General features: G+C 38.8%; 1 protein-coding gene across 1 annotated transcript; it reads left to right on the forward strand.

Annotated features, from left to right (window-relative positions):
• The first annotated feature begins 6,105 nt into the window (after window positions 1-6,105).
• Window positions 6,106-10,061, forward strand: LOC132853671 (rhamnose-binding lectin-like). The gene is made up of 11 exons (XM_060881583.1): window positions 6,106-6,228; window positions 6,327-6,362; window positions 6,489-6,533; window positions 6,638-6,767; window positions 8,273-8,382; window positions 8,605-8,649; window positions 8,748-8,883; window positions 8,960-9,063; window positions 9,490-9,534; window positions 9,715-9,850; window positions 9,956-10,061. Exons 1-11 carry the CDS (start codon window positions 6,195-6,197, stop codon window positions 10,059-10,061), a joined length of 927 nt encoding a protein of 308 aa, XP_060737566.1. The 5' UTR covers window positions 6,106-6,194.
• Window positions 10,062-13,580: the final 3,519 nt, after the last annotated feature.

The raw sequence follows: 13,580 nt of genomic DNA on the forward strand, positions 1-13,580 counted from the left end.
TGCTATGCTTTAATATGGCAGTGTTTGAAACATGGAGGCTGTGGTATTGTGTTGTATTAGTAAAAGAAGCAATCAAGGTCAGCGGAACAACGCTTTACTTCACTCGTTCACGTAACATGTGCAACACTCTTCATCTTCATACCCCACTCACTTCTCTTCTTCTTCTTCACATTCTCAACCCTTCATTCCCCATACTGCCCCTATTGTTTTACTGAAGTATAACAGTGCAAGTGCATAAGCAGAAGACACCACATTCCCCCATTACGTAACAATACATCCTGAGGTAACTTAACATAAGGAAATGTTCACCCACCATTGCATATACACCTTTAAACATTAATACATTAGAATAACTGTTCCTTAAAGAAACTGAACTATTGTACCTGCATCAATTACATTCGATACACCAGATTTAGTAACCACTCTCTTATTTACTTTCGTAGTCCTTTAACCAGGTAGGTGGTTTACGTTGCCTAGCGGAACGTCTTTCTGTATTTTGTCCAGTATCTGTCTTTGTAACAGGGACTTCCCCAGCCAACTGTTCTGACGGCTGTTTCGGTATCTCAGGGAACAAGGATAACTGAGATGAGTGCCACGTCCGTCCGTCCGACAACTTGAATGTACAAGGACCTACACATTTGGTTATTTCCACAGGTTTTGTGAACTTTGTGTGTCCTTTGGGGACGTGTGTTGGTTTGCGTACACGCACTCTATCCCCCACTCGAAAAGTAGGCTTCCGTGCCCCATGTTTGGCATCGAAGTACCGTTTCATTTGCTCCTGTCGAGTTAACACTCGCTCTCTGACAACCTTGTCCAGGACATTACTGGAAGACGGCGTGAATACAGTAAGTTTAGTTCTCATTCGCCTACCGTATAACAGTTCGAACGGTGAAACACCAGTCGTTGCATGTGGAGTAGAACGGTACGTTTGCAAAAAGTCCAAGACTGATTGTTTCCACTGTTGTTTTTGCAGTATGATCAGTTGCACCCAGTCTTTAAGCACTCTGTTGAATCTCTCCACCGCTCCGTTAGCAGCAGGATGATAAACAGCCGTTCTGATGTGGACAATATTTCGTTCTTTCAGAAAGTCACAGAGGACTGAAGAAATCAGCTGAGGACCGTTATCCGTCACCAGACACTCTGGGTTGCCGTGTCTGCTGAAAACAGAGTTCAGAAATCCGACTACAGCCGACGCTGTAACTGACGGTGTAAATGCAACTTCCGGCCATTTAGAGTAGTAGTCAGTAAGTGTAATAGCATACCTGCAGTCATATGCAGCGGTCTCAAACGGTCCAACTATGTCTAAGCCCACTTTCAACCAAGGAGCTGCAGGGAAAGTTACTGGCTGTAATGGAGAAGCAGAAGTCTTTGCAGTTCTGTCCGACTCTTGGCACAGTGCGCAAGTAGCAATTTGTGTCTGAACCATAAGGTCCATGCCTGGGAACCAATACAACTCTCGCAAGCGTTGTTTCGTCCGAACTATTCCTTGATGGTTCTCATGCGCTAAAGTGACCAGTGTTCTGCGTAGAGCCACTGGCACCAAGAAACGTGAACCTCTAAGCACCAATTCGTCCATGGCACACAATTCCTGACGCAATTTGAAGTATGGCAGCAATGTTGGACTCAGTGGTTTTGCTGAAGTAGGCCAGCCTTTGTTAATCTGGGCTCGCAAAGCAGAAAGTTCAGGGCAAGCTTGTGAAGCAGCTTTAAACTCAGCAGCAGTAACAGCAGTCTGTGACGTTGAAAGTAGCGCAACAAGTTCAGGCTCAGGATCTGCATCCAAAGCCGTATCGGCTGGCAAGGGTAGTCTTGATAGACAGTCCGCTGTATTGTTCAAGGGACCTGCACGATAAACAACATCATAGTTGAAGCACAAGAGACGTGCAGCCCATCTTGCTATTCGCATTCCGGCTCTGTCAGCGCCCTTTGTACAAAGCAAGGTAGTTAGAGCTTGGTGATCCGTGCGAAGCGTAAATCTGTGCCCCCACAGATATGTTCTCCACTTTTCAACTGCCCATATGCAAGCTAACGCTTCCTTTTCCACTGTGGAGTACTTCCTTTCAGTTGGAGTTAAAGTTCTTGAAGCGAAAGCAACTGTGTGTTCAGTGTTATCAGGGTGTATTTGCGTGAACACAGCTCCCAGACCATAATCCGAAGCATCGGTCGATATAACAGACGGTAAGGAAGGGTTGTAAAGGGCTAATGCTGGACTTGCAACCAACATTTTCTTCACTGCAGCAAAACAATTTTCCATCTCACTGTTCCACTGAAAAGAACCTTCCTGGCGAAGACATGCACGTAACGGCTCGACTACGGTAGCGTAGTTGGGTATAAACTTACTGTACCAAGAGAGCATGCCTAAAAATGAACGCAAGGTAGTTGCATCTGTAGGAGCTGGAGCCTGTACTATGGCTTGTAAGTGTTCTGTGTCAGGCTGAACACCTTGTGCAGTCACTAAATGTCCCAAGAAGCGCAAGGCCTTTTGTTTAATTTTACATTTTTGTGCGTTTAGTCGTAATCCAGCCGCATGCAATCTTTTCAGCACTGTGTTAAGCACAGCATCATGTTCAGATTCAGTGCGTCCAAAACAAATGACATCATCAAGATAGTTCTGCACATTTGGTATGCCTTTAAGTATGCACTCCATCATTTTTTGAAACACTGAGGGTGCAGAAGCCAGGCCATATGGTACTCTACAAAACCTAAACAGTCCATCATGTGTAATGAAAGCTGTTAGATCACGACTCTCTGGATGCAAAGGTACTTGGTGGTACGCACTCTCCAGATCAATTGTGGAAAAGACTGTGGACCCTGCCAAAGCAGTCAGTAATTCCTCCATATGAGGCAAGGGGTAAGAGTCTACTATCACCGCCTTATTCGGTTCCCTCAAATCCACGCACATTCTTATACCACCTGTCTTCTTCATTGTCACCACTATTGGTGAAACCCATGGTGATGCATCAATGCGTTCTATTACACCGGCAGAAAGGAGCCTCTCAATTTCCACAGATACAGCTGTTCTCACTGAAAAAGGCAGTCGTCTTAACTTTTGTCGAACTGGAGTGACAGCATCTGAAATTTTCACTTTGTGCATGAATCCCGTGACACATCCAACTGAGGGCCTTTCAGCATGCGCAGATAAATGAAGTACTGACTCCGAAGAGGCGGCATTTGCAGTTGTGACAGGCACAGAAAGAATCTTATCCCCTATAATGCATAATTGTAGTGCAGTTATGAGATCCATTCCCATCAGCGCGGTTCCTTTTTCTACTATGTAGAAATCCACAGCGCATGTATTGCAGTCTTTTTTCACAGTTGCGCGCATGCAACCTAGCACATCAATTGGAGTACGCGAGTACGTAACCAATCGCGCTGCAGGTGGGTGTAAGGGTACTTTTCCGAAATAATCCTCATAAATGACTTTAGGCAGTACGGAAACTGAAGCACCAGTATCTACAGTCAATGTAACAGATCGCAAAATTGCACCCGTTTGCACTTCCACTGTACACTGTAGTTTAGTATTCACGTTTGTGTCTCGAATTAACAGCATTGTATACTCAGGCATCGCAACTTCATGTACTGAATGCGTTTGCGTAGTCCTACAGACCCGTGCAAAATGACCTTTTTTCTTACAATTTTTGCATGTTACCTTGGCTGCCGGGCATTCCACCGCGTTGGCTAGATGTTGGTCCGAGCCGCAGCGAAAGCAACAGCGTGTAGCTGAAGTCACCTTTGAAGCAGCTGTAAAAGAGGCAGATGGTCGCTGAGGAGGCGATTTGTTTTTGAATCCTCCTGTACGGCGTCTAGTATTTCCCTGGACTCGTACGGTCTGCACCGGAAAGTTCTGAGTACTCGACATTACTTTTGCGTTTTCTCCAGCGGTTTCAATTTGCTGAGCAATTGTAATAGCATCTGTCAGTGTTAACTTATCCTGTAGCAAAAGTCTCTCACGGATTCGCGGATTGCTTACATTTTCCACTAGCTGATCCCGAATCATATCATCAGCATTTGTAAACTCACAAGTAGACGACAGTTCTCTCAGTGCAGCAACGTATTGAGTTATCGATTCGCCGACTTGTTGTGCTCGTTTCCGGAATGTGTGTCGTTCCATGACCACGTTTACTTTGGGCGTGAAATGAGTGTGCAAAGCAGTAATAGCAGCGGCCATTGTATCCCCCGTGTCCGGCAATGTATAAAAGATTCTTTGACCTTCGGTGCCCAAGCAGTGCAATAAAAGAGCTCGTTTCCTGACCTCCGACCATTCCTGTCCTTCCACATCAATGACTAGTAAGTAATTCTGAAACATCCGCTCCCACGTTTTGAAAGGGATTGCAGGTTCTCCCGGAACAGGCAAGAAAAGGTTTGGAAATGGTGCTGACGATCCCATCCTCGTCGCCAATTTGTGGTATTGTGTTGTATTAGTAAAAGAAGCAATCAAGGTCAGCGGAACAACGCTTTACTTCACTCGTTCACGTAACATGTGCAACACTCTTCATCTTCATACCCCACTCACTTCTCTTCTTCTTCTTCACATTCTCAACCCTTCATTCCCCATACTGCCCCTATTGTTTTACTGAAGTATAACAGTGCAAGTGCATAAGCAGAAGACACCACAGAGGCGATTGTAAGTGCAGGTAGAGCAGGTTTTATTAAACACACTTGAATGGCTATATCAAAATCCTATAAACATTAGTGATGGCCGGTTCGTGAACGAATCGTTCTTTTGAACCGGTTCTTTTTAGTGAACTGAACCAGTTCACCAAATCGGACTGATTCGTTCTAAACAGTTCGCGTCTTGAGTCAGCGCTGATCCACAAGTTACTAAAGTTACTCACTTTCGGTCATGCCTGACAGCCCCTCCGACTCTAAATAAACTAATATCCAGGAGTATATGTAACTCCTGTACACTGAACTGAGACATGTGCTGAGAGAACTGTGAGATTCGAGCTGTTGATACTGCGCATGCGTGAATCACTGAACTGATACAGCGAATCATCAGTACTCTGAACTGAGAACTGTTTCTTTCGGACGCGTCCGACATACTGAGAACCGATGAGCTGTTGTTACTGCGCATGCGTAAATCACTGAACTGATACAGCAACAAATGGAAATGGTTATGATTTAATGTCTTATCAATGTATGAGTGTTTAACTCAGTTGAATTCGTTTTTGAAACAACTGATGGAGCGAAAGAAACATTTCAAAATTATGCTTTTTTTTGTAAGTTTTTGTAAGTTGATGAAGATTAGTTTATTAACTTCATATCTTTAAGACACGTAAAACACCCACGTTGGCACATCAGTGCCTGTACTGGGTGTTTTAGTTGCAAAACTTAAATGTAAGAAACGTATTCAACTAAAGTTATGATTACAAAGAACCTTTCAAATGTGTTAAATTGTATTCATATCTGCCGGCAGCGGCGGGATGAAGGAATTTACGTTATTACGTCATTGTGAATGTGAACTGGTGAACTGGATTATTGAACCTGTTCATTAAAACGAACTGTCCAAAAGAACCGGTTCGCGGAAAAGAACCGAACTTCCCATCACTAATAAACATACTGTACAGAGGTCTGGCAAACAGAAAATAGACATTAACAGGCTATATCGAGAACATATAAATAAAAAAGGACCTCTGTGTCCCATGTGACTACTTTTTTGCATATAATAAATTGGTTAGATTTTGAGTTCCTTTTCAATCTTAATTTATAAAATTTCTCATAATTTTACTGAAAAAAGTTAAAATCCGTTATGTTGCCTGGACTTAATATGGTACAGTAAAGGGTTAATTAATCGCCTCTCATAATGTTGGATATTAGAAAAAATGGTTCTTTGAAGTATGGTACTCATTTTTTTCCATCTGGTATAAAATGTCAGAAAAAGCAAAAACTCGAACTTACACCTAACTTTCACATATTTTTCTGAATTCCTGCAAACCTGTTTGTCATTAAACTCATTATAATGACACCATAATGGCTTGAAATATACTCATACTTATTTAGATATAAATAAAATTATATATAATTATCTACAATTATAATGTATCCTGGGGGTCTAGGGAGAGGCTTTAGTGCAATTTTCTTGTTTTCAGTTACATGATATACTATATATAAGGAGAGCAGAGCCAGTGGTGCAGCACTTCAACACATCCCACAGCATCTACATCAAACATCACTGCTTCAACACATTCAGCATCATGATGCTCTGCCTGAAGCTCACGCTACTCACCCGTAAGTTTCTTCCATGCTTTTCCATATGAACTCCATGTTTGTGTTAATCTAATTTTTACCTCTTCCATTTGTGTTTGTTATCTGTGTTTACTTTACAGTGCTTATTGCAGCACCTGGTTTGCATGTTTCTGGAGGTAATATTTTAATGCAATTAAACACCTTTTTCATATAACCTAACATGTAATAACTGTTTTACAGAGAACATAAACAAATCAGTCAGGTTGACTTTAAATATCTGTGTGAATAATTTGTTCTTTCAGAAACTGTGATTACCTGTGATGGTGATGTTCAGCGCCTCTCTTGTGGTAAGTTTAAATGTCTTTCATAGTGTAGAGCTGTATAAAAACATTGCATTATCAAAGGAAACTAGATAAAGCAAGTCTGTAAGTCTGTATTCGATGTGTTTTAGACACTGGAGTGATACTGGTCACAACTACTGTGTACGGCCGTTCAGACAGCAAAATCTGCAGTAATGCACCTCGCAATTTTAATGTTACTGATACCAGCTGCTCCAGTACCGTTTCCACTATTGCTGACAGGTACAGTGTTTCTTAGTTTATACTATACACAATACATGTACAATAACTGGCAGAAATGTAAACAAAGTTCATTTGTTATCAATTTTATAAATGTATGAAATAATTGATGCCACTGTGCTACTAAGTGCTAGAATCTAAAAGAAGGTGTTTTTCTACAACAGCATGACTATAAAATCAGTGTTGTATAAAGTATAAGAAAGCAATACCTGAGTAAAAGTACAAGTATCGTACTAGAAAAAGACTTTGGAAGAAGTGAAAGTTACCTTTTAGAATATTACTCAAGTAAATGTCTTAAAGTATCTGATATATACTGTACTTAAGTATCAAAAGTCATTTTCTGATATTTAATGTACTTAAGTATTTGAAGTAAAAGTAAAATTTCAGTGATTTTTGGTAGGCATAAGAGGCACTTCATCCGGTAGGAAGAATCTTTCATTCCAATGTACAGAAACATTTCTTGTAAATATGGCCATTGGTGTATAACGTTATTTTCTTCACCCTGTTCACCGAGTTCACGACTATCGTCGGGGTGGTCGTCTACGATAATGGGATGTCCTCCAGTAGGTGCTTCCATGGCAGTTTCAGTTGTGCTTCCTCCTCCTTTGGCAACATTACGCTGAAATAGTGCGTGCGGAGCGTGTGTAATGCAATCTAGGAGCAGTGATTCACCAAACCTCCCTTATTGCAGTCGCACACATTTCTTCTGATTTTATTTTGTAGAAACGAGTAACGAAGATGCTTAGTGGAAATATAGCAGAGTAAAAGTATACATTTTATCTACGAAATGTAGTGGAGTAAAAGTGAAAGTAGGGCTGTAGGGCTGTGGTAGCTCAGTGGTTAAGGTGTTGGGCTACTGATCGGAAGGTCATGGGTTTGAACCCCAGGTCCACCAAGCTGCCACTGCTGGGCCCCTGAGCAAGGCCCTTAAGCCTCAGTTGCTCAGTTGTAAGTCACTCTGGATAAGGGTGTCTGCTAAATGCCATAAATGAAAGGTGACATAAATTTAAATAGCAAAGTACAGATACGTGAAATTTCTACTTAAGTACAGTAACGAAGTATTTGTACTCCGTTACATTACAACACTGTATACAATAAACAACATTACTGTTGCAAATTTTATATTAATAAACTTGTTTAATAGATTATTCTTTCTTTAGTAATTACTTACACTTGTATGGCTAATACTAATTATTAATTATGTAAATAGATGTTTATTTAATATTTATGGTAGGAGTCTCAGTGTATCAGTGCTTTGTAATGATCAGTAAGGTTTCCAACAAGGGCAAGTTATGTCATTTCAAGAGAGAGGAACAAAAAGAGTTTGTGCTGGTGAGGAAATGACAGTCTAAAGCTGCTATAACATACAAAATAAGGGAAACTGACTTGAAACTGACTATATTGTATTATAAATACATTATATATAATATTGTATTATATAACTGTAAAAATATAAAATGTATGATACATAACCCTGCTGAGCGTATTTGGTCTGTTTACCCAAACAGATGCAATGGACTAAGAGAGTGTGAGGTAAAGACAAATTTACTTGGCAGCTCTAACCCATGCAAAGGAACCTACAAATACTACACTACCACTTACGACTGCATCAATGCCCGTAAGTAGTCTATGCCTGGGATTGTTTCGGTGTTGGCAGGTGAACCTCCAGCCCAGCATCAAATCCCTAACCAATTTTTCATTCTCTGCTGATGAAACCTATCACCACCACCATGCTTCTTGGTTTTGATGAAGTTCTAGGCTGAAGAGTAGTGTTGGGTAGCTTCTTCTTAAAATGTACACTTATGAAAGCTCATTTATTTGCTTTATCTCCTTTATCTAGGGGATGTCGTGGTCTGTGAGCACGGCTACCGCACACTGGATTGTGGTAAGAAAAATTTGTCCTCATGGTTACAGTATTATGTTTTTTAATTACTTTTTATGTTAGTGCTGAAATAACGCAGGCTTGACTGTATATTTGTACAGGGGCGGATACAATTAATATCATGAATGCAAACTTCGGGCGCGCTGATACTGTAACCTGTTCACGTGGAGTCAAGGACGATTCGACCCATAAAACCAACTGCTATGCTCCAAACACATTCTCAACTGTTAGATCACTGTGAGGACTTTTTTATTTTTTTACATTTTTTACATAACCTGCTCAAGGCTAGGTTAACATTTGCTTTTGTTTACAGGTGCAATGGACAGCACAAGTGCACAGTAGAGTCTTCCTCCTCCGTTTTCAAAGATTCTTGTAAAGAAACTGCTAAATACCTCACAGTGTCCTATACGTGCTTAAGTGAGTAATCCGAAAATGTTTTCTGTAATCTTGGGTAAACAGAAAAGAACTTATGCCCTTATGAGCTATAACTAAAGTTGCGTATAGCAAATAACTTTAATGCAGATAACATTAAATTAACAAGAACAAATTAATTTAAATAAGACTAAACCTTATTAATATTTATGTTTACTAAGAAACTAAACATAATCTTTTATGCACCTGTAGCATCAACAGTCATTAATTCACTTTACTTCAAAACATCCAGTTGCAGGGTAAATTAATAAAAATTTATTTCTTTTAATTTCAGAAAAATTAAAGTCCAATAAATTCCATCTTTATTTATTTATTATGCACACTCAAAGTATTTGATGGTTTTATTTATTATTTGGTTTTATTTATTTTATTTATTTATATGGTTTCAAACACTTAATATGTTTCCTGCAGAGACACTTGTGACCTGTGAACAGAATACTGCTGGCCTGACATGTGGTTTGTGCCGCTATTTTACCCCTTCTTTTATATCAAACCTTATCTCAACCTATAAGAACACATTAATTTAATTTTCATGCCCTATGAGAGTTGAGTAGTGATGAGTGTAAGTAAATGTAGCATTCCTTTTCCACTGCTCACATTAATAGTCTGTTTTTCCTTTGTGATAAATGCTTTCAGGTAATCTCAAAATCAAGATCAGCAGCGCTAGCTTTGGCCGAACCGATTCCACCACATGTTCATCAGGACGACCTGCCATTCAACTTTCCAACACAATGTGCTACGCCTCTAACGCACTAAAAATAGTTAATGATAGGTAAAATAAGCAGTGGCCTTTATCAGTACACATAATCATTATAATTGGCATGCAGTACTGATATCCGTGGATAAAATTTCTAATTAAATCCCTATTGGTTTCCAGGTGTAATGGACAGAGCAGCTGTCAGGTACCTGCTTCAAATTATGTATTCTCTGATCCCTGCGGTGGCACCTATAAGTACCTGACGATCGTGTACAGCTGCATCTAACTGTGAGTTTCTTTCTTTCTGTCTCTGTCTTTCTCTCTTTGATTTATAACACAGTGTTGAGGAATTCTCTCAATGCTGGCTTGTTAGAAAGTCATTAATATTCTATAACAGCAGACGTGATCATAGTGCTAGCTAAAATTTAAATGACACCTTTATAATCATTCTAATACATTATCATTTCTATATTTACACACCAAGTCTCTGGTACCTGTATCAGCATTTTTTAACATGAAAAGGCCTTTAGGAGTCAGTTGGTTCGTTGGTTTGTTAATAGGTTAATTTGTTGATAAATTTAAAAAAGTAATAATTGGAAAATTGCTGTTGTATAAGAGAATTAAAACAGGGTTGTTATTGAATAATAAATAATTAAATTCAGGGTACTAAAAAAACGTTCACATCACCGATCACGTCACCCTGTTAATTTTTTTTTCCATAACAAAATGATTCTTGACATTTTAATGCTTCTTATTAAAGTCAAAACGTGTAAGAAACAAACAAGCCACAATTAAAAATTGTAAGGCCAAAGATTTAAATTTTAAAATGTGTAACTTATTGTTAATTTTGTACAAAATCTCAAAAGTTGATGCAAGACAAAATATTCCAAACTTAAATAAAATTACTTTTGTTAAACAAACTTTTTACGTTCATCTTTTTTCTAAAACTTATCACTTATTTTATACACTATGATAGTTATTTTATGTGCAGTACTTTAACAATTCTTTTTTCCTGCTATTCACAGACTTGAGGGACTGCAGCTTTCTCCCAAGTGGCCTCTGTTCAGTCTGAAAAGGAATCAGATTTAAATATGTAATCATGCACATCATAAAGTGCAGAAGTCTGGGTGTTGGGATACTAACATTTTGTTTTATAATCAGTTGCTCTAATGATTTCATTTTGAAAACTTGTAATCAGTTCCTCCTAAAGAAATCCACTTACTAATGATCCTGTTTCTATACTTCAATAAATTCTCTGAGTGCAAGCATAACAGTTGAGAGTTGTGTGAATTTATTTTAAATTCAGCCAGTGCAAGTCTAATCCACAGGCAGATACTGTAAAAAGCTCATAAGAAACAGCCTCAGTGTTATAGTACAAATTGGCATAATTAAGAGGTCATTAATTACATTCATTAAGTTATTAAATCTGGTGGTGTCTTTGTATTCAAGGTAGGTCTAAATTAGATTGTTAGGCTGTCATAAATGTATTACATCTTTTGTTTTTCACCTCTCAAACACAGAAAAGGCAGTTAACCTTGTAAAGAATGTAATTGCAGTTACTACTATGCATTAGTAAGGTAAATGCTGATAAAGTGATTATAACATTACAAAATACAAAAAGGTTTGTTTTACAATGAGTGTTTAAAATAAACATGGAGGGGAGACCAGTCACTGAGTCACATTTTATGTTTCTATTAGAAATTTTATATTTTGTATAGGTGAACCCATTGTTATATTCCTGTCCTACATAAATTATATATATGTATACTGTGTACTATCTCAAACCAGGCAGACAGACAGGAAGTGGAGGCAGGATAATTAATTAATATAATTGTGGCATGATTAATTAGTATAATTGTTTAAAATAATTGATACCACTGTGCTCCTATATACTAGAAACTAATTGGTCACATGGTGTTGATTAATGTTCTAAAACAACAGACTCTACTCAGCAACTCTAGATAATAGACAATTGTACAATTGCAATTAAAAACTTGTTTAATACATTCTTTCTATAGTAACTACATACACAGGAACATGTATTGCTAACATTCAGCATGAATTGTTTCATCTTAAATAACCTTGGAGAGGAGGCCAGTCAATGAGTTACATTTATTGTTTTTATTAAGTTATTAATATGTTGTGTAGCTGAACCTGTTGTTATATTCCTGTCATACATAGTTATATACATACATATATACAGTATATTGGTTTAGATTTTATTTATGGACATTTTACTTTCTAATACCAGGAGTAACAATCCCAAATGGTGTTACGATCCCAAATGGTGTTTAGGGGTATGGTTGGGATGTAACAATAAGAAATGATTATAAAATTAGATTTCTGGTGCGTATGTGGCAATCAACGACAAGGACAACAAATAGTGGGCAAAACCTGTCTCTATTATCATACAAATGGTGGTGACAAAGGTGATAATATTAACAATATCTACAGAAAAATGATAACAAAAAACACAAAGGGGAAAAGAGACATGAGCGGTGCCAAAACAAAGAAATAAGCAAAACAAAACTGCGCTAGCTTGAACATAACACTCTAACCTGAACTACAAAGGAAAGTAATAAAACAAATCTTCAGCATCGATTACGCACTAACTAACCTATACTTCCTATCCAAAAAAAGATACAGAGGGTGGCACATGCTCCTAACCTAGTGTGTCTAATACAGAAAAGCTTACCTTAGTGTTGCACAATGTATGTCACGTGACGTACTCACCTGTCCAGTTTTCCCCAATATAAACAAAGTCATATCCACAAAGCGAAGAAACACAAGCATCCAGATGCAGAACGAGTGACTAACAAGTCACCTACACAAAGTGACCCTCAAGTCACATACACAAAGTGACCCTCAAGTCACATACACAAAGTGACCCACAAGTCACATACACAAAGTGACCCACAAGTCACATACACAAAGTGACCCTCAAGTCACATACACAAAGTGACCCTCAAGTCACATACACAAAGTGACCCACAAGTCACATACACAAAGTGACCCACAAGTCACATACACAAAATAACTAACAAATTGGGATACATGAACAGTCTGACTAAAACCAAATGAACAACAATAGCCCTCTAACAAATTAGCCCACATCTTCTTTCTCCTTCTGTTTCTGTTTGTCTCTGTTTCTGATTCTAATCTTGATTCTGATTCTGATTGACTGGTGGATCGACGGGTGACGTCACACAGGATAATGAAGATTGACAGGGAGTGTCCAATGGTAGGGATCTGAAAAGATAGATAGTGGAGCAAAGAGAGAGAGAGAGAAAACACAGAACCCACAAGCATAGAACGTAACATACATAATCAATAAAACATTTGGAATTTACAAAAGATTATAAAATTATAAAAAGAAAATAAATAAAAAGAATTTCTGATAGATTGCACAGTTTTGAAGTGTTACACAAAAGATAAACTTCCAAAAAAAAATATAATTACAAAAAAAAAGAATAGAAAAATAAAGAATAAAGAATAAAAGATAGAATATATATATATATATATATATATATATATATATATATATATATTGTGACGGCGGCACGTGCACCACCGCACACACACGGAGGAAAAACCGCTCTTCGCCCACGGCATCGGCAACCCGGAAGCGGGAGAGTGGAACAGGCGGTGGTTCAGCACCCTGGCCAGCGGCACTATCCGCGAGCCCCCGATCTCCAGCACCCTGGTCAGCACCGCGGCAAGTGAGAGAGGGGCGGAGCGGCCGAAACTCCCGCCGGAAATCCCGGACCAATCAGGAGCGCCGCTGGAGCATTCACCCTCCAGGAGG

Source organism: Tachysurus vachellii, chromosome 11, assembly GCF_030014155.1.
Source record: "Tachysurus vachellii isolate PV-2020 chromosome 11, HZAU_Pvac_v1, whole genome shotgun sequence".
NCBI lineage: Eukaryota > Metazoa > Chordata > Actinopteri > Siluriformes > Bagridae > Tachysurus > Tachysurus vachellii.

Coding starts and splice junctions, on each gene's coding strand:
- LOC132853671 (XM_060881583.1), top strand. CDS start 6,195: ATGATGCTCTGCCTGAAGCTCACGCTACTCACCC. Junction 6,363..6,488: donor TGGTTTGCATGTTTCTGGAG/GTAATATTTTAA, acceptor TTGTTCTTTCAG/AAACTGTGATTACCTGTGAT. Junction 9,535..9,714: donor TACTGCTGGCCTGACATGTG/GTTTGTGCCGCT, acceptor AAATGCTTTCAG/GTAATCTCAAAATCAAGATC.